General features: G+C 46.2%; 1 protein-coding gene across 1 annotated transcript; it reads left to right on the top strand.

The window, feature by feature from the left end:
- Positions 1 to 503: 503 nt before the first annotated feature.
- On the top strand, positions 504 to 794 carry EI90DRAFT_3114800 (uncharacterized protein; the record flags this gene model as incomplete). Its single annotated transcript, XM_039062712.1, has 2 exons — positions 504 to 591; positions 661 to 794. The coding sequence occupies 2 exons, from the start codon at positions 504 to 506 to the stop codon at positions 792 to 794; spliced, it is 222 nt and encodes a 73-aa protein (XP_038923990.1).
- Between the last annotated feature and the right edge of the window lie 364 nt (positions 795 to 1,158).

The raw sequence follows: 1,158 nt of genomic DNA, 5'->3' as shown, positions 1-1,158 counted from the left end.
GGTATCCCCGGAAGTTTTGCTGATATTGGGGCCACTGTGGGAAGATGAGAAGTTAGCTTCCTTCTCATCTTCTTACCCACAGTAGGTTGTGCCCTGTGTTGAAATTCTTGTTTCTTGGTACGCTGTGGACCGACCATTGAATACAACGGACAATATTTCTTGTGCATGGACATTTTCTTGTAGGATTGCCCGATGCTACCATTTATGGCGACCATGTTGATGGACACAGTCGAGGATGGCTTAAAAGCCGCCTCACGCAATTTTTCCCTCTTCTCTCCTCAGTTCATGTACTTGGAACTGAGGTGAGATATCTATCTCTTTTTGTCCTGTATGTCTTTCTGATGATTGTACATACTACCCTAGCGCTTATACGCGACTAGGTGATTATCAATCTTATCAGTTCATGTACTTGGAACTGAGCACTTATATGTGACTAGTTCATAATTTCAATACCCTGGATAGGGCTGGTTACACCAGTAGGCTGTGGACCATAGGGGAGGGTCATGGGGACCCAGGAGTCGTCCCCTGACACTGGGTACAAGTCTGATGTGGCGCCTAGTGTGTTTTTGGCAGTACCAAAGCCGTTAAAATGTATGTAAACACACGTAGCAGCGAGCTCAAAAGTCCTGAGTCACGTGACCTGTGGCCACAATGCAAAAGTTCAACCTGGCCCTGCTGGGCAACTGTACATCAAACTCTACCACCAGTTAGTTGCCATTAACCCAGGATCATATACCCCAGATTTTGCCAGGTCACTCAACAATCTATATCCTGCTCTTTCGGATCTTGGATGACACTTGGAGGTGCTTGCATCCATGGAGTGAAGATGACTGGGTACAAGTTTGATGTGGTGCTTAGTGTGTTTTTGGCAGTACTGAATGTATGTAAACATGTGTAGCAGTGAGCTCAAAAAGTCCTGGGTCATGTGGCCTGTGGCCACAATGTGAAAGTTCTACCTGGCCCTGCTGGGCAACTGTATTGATGCTTTCTCCAATGAATGGGAGTGCCTCTGAGGGTTGTCTGAGATCTGAAAGAGCATTATGTAGATTGTTGAGTGACATCGCCAAATCCAGGGTGTATGATCCTGGGTTAACAGCAACTAGCTGGCAGTAGAGTGTGATGCTTTGTTGTAAATGCAGCGTTCCATATATGGCAACC

Source organism: Cantharellus anzutake (genome assembly GCF_015039405.1).
Source record: "Cantharellus anzutake strain C23 chromosome Unknown EI90scaffold_1, whole genome shotgun sequence".
Classification (NCBI taxonomy): domain Eukaryota; kingdom Fungi; phylum Basidiomycota; class Agaricomycetes; order Cantharellales; family Hydnaceae; genus Cantharellus; species Cantharellus anzutake.
This window is presented reverse-complemented; position numbering and strand designations above follow the sequence as displayed.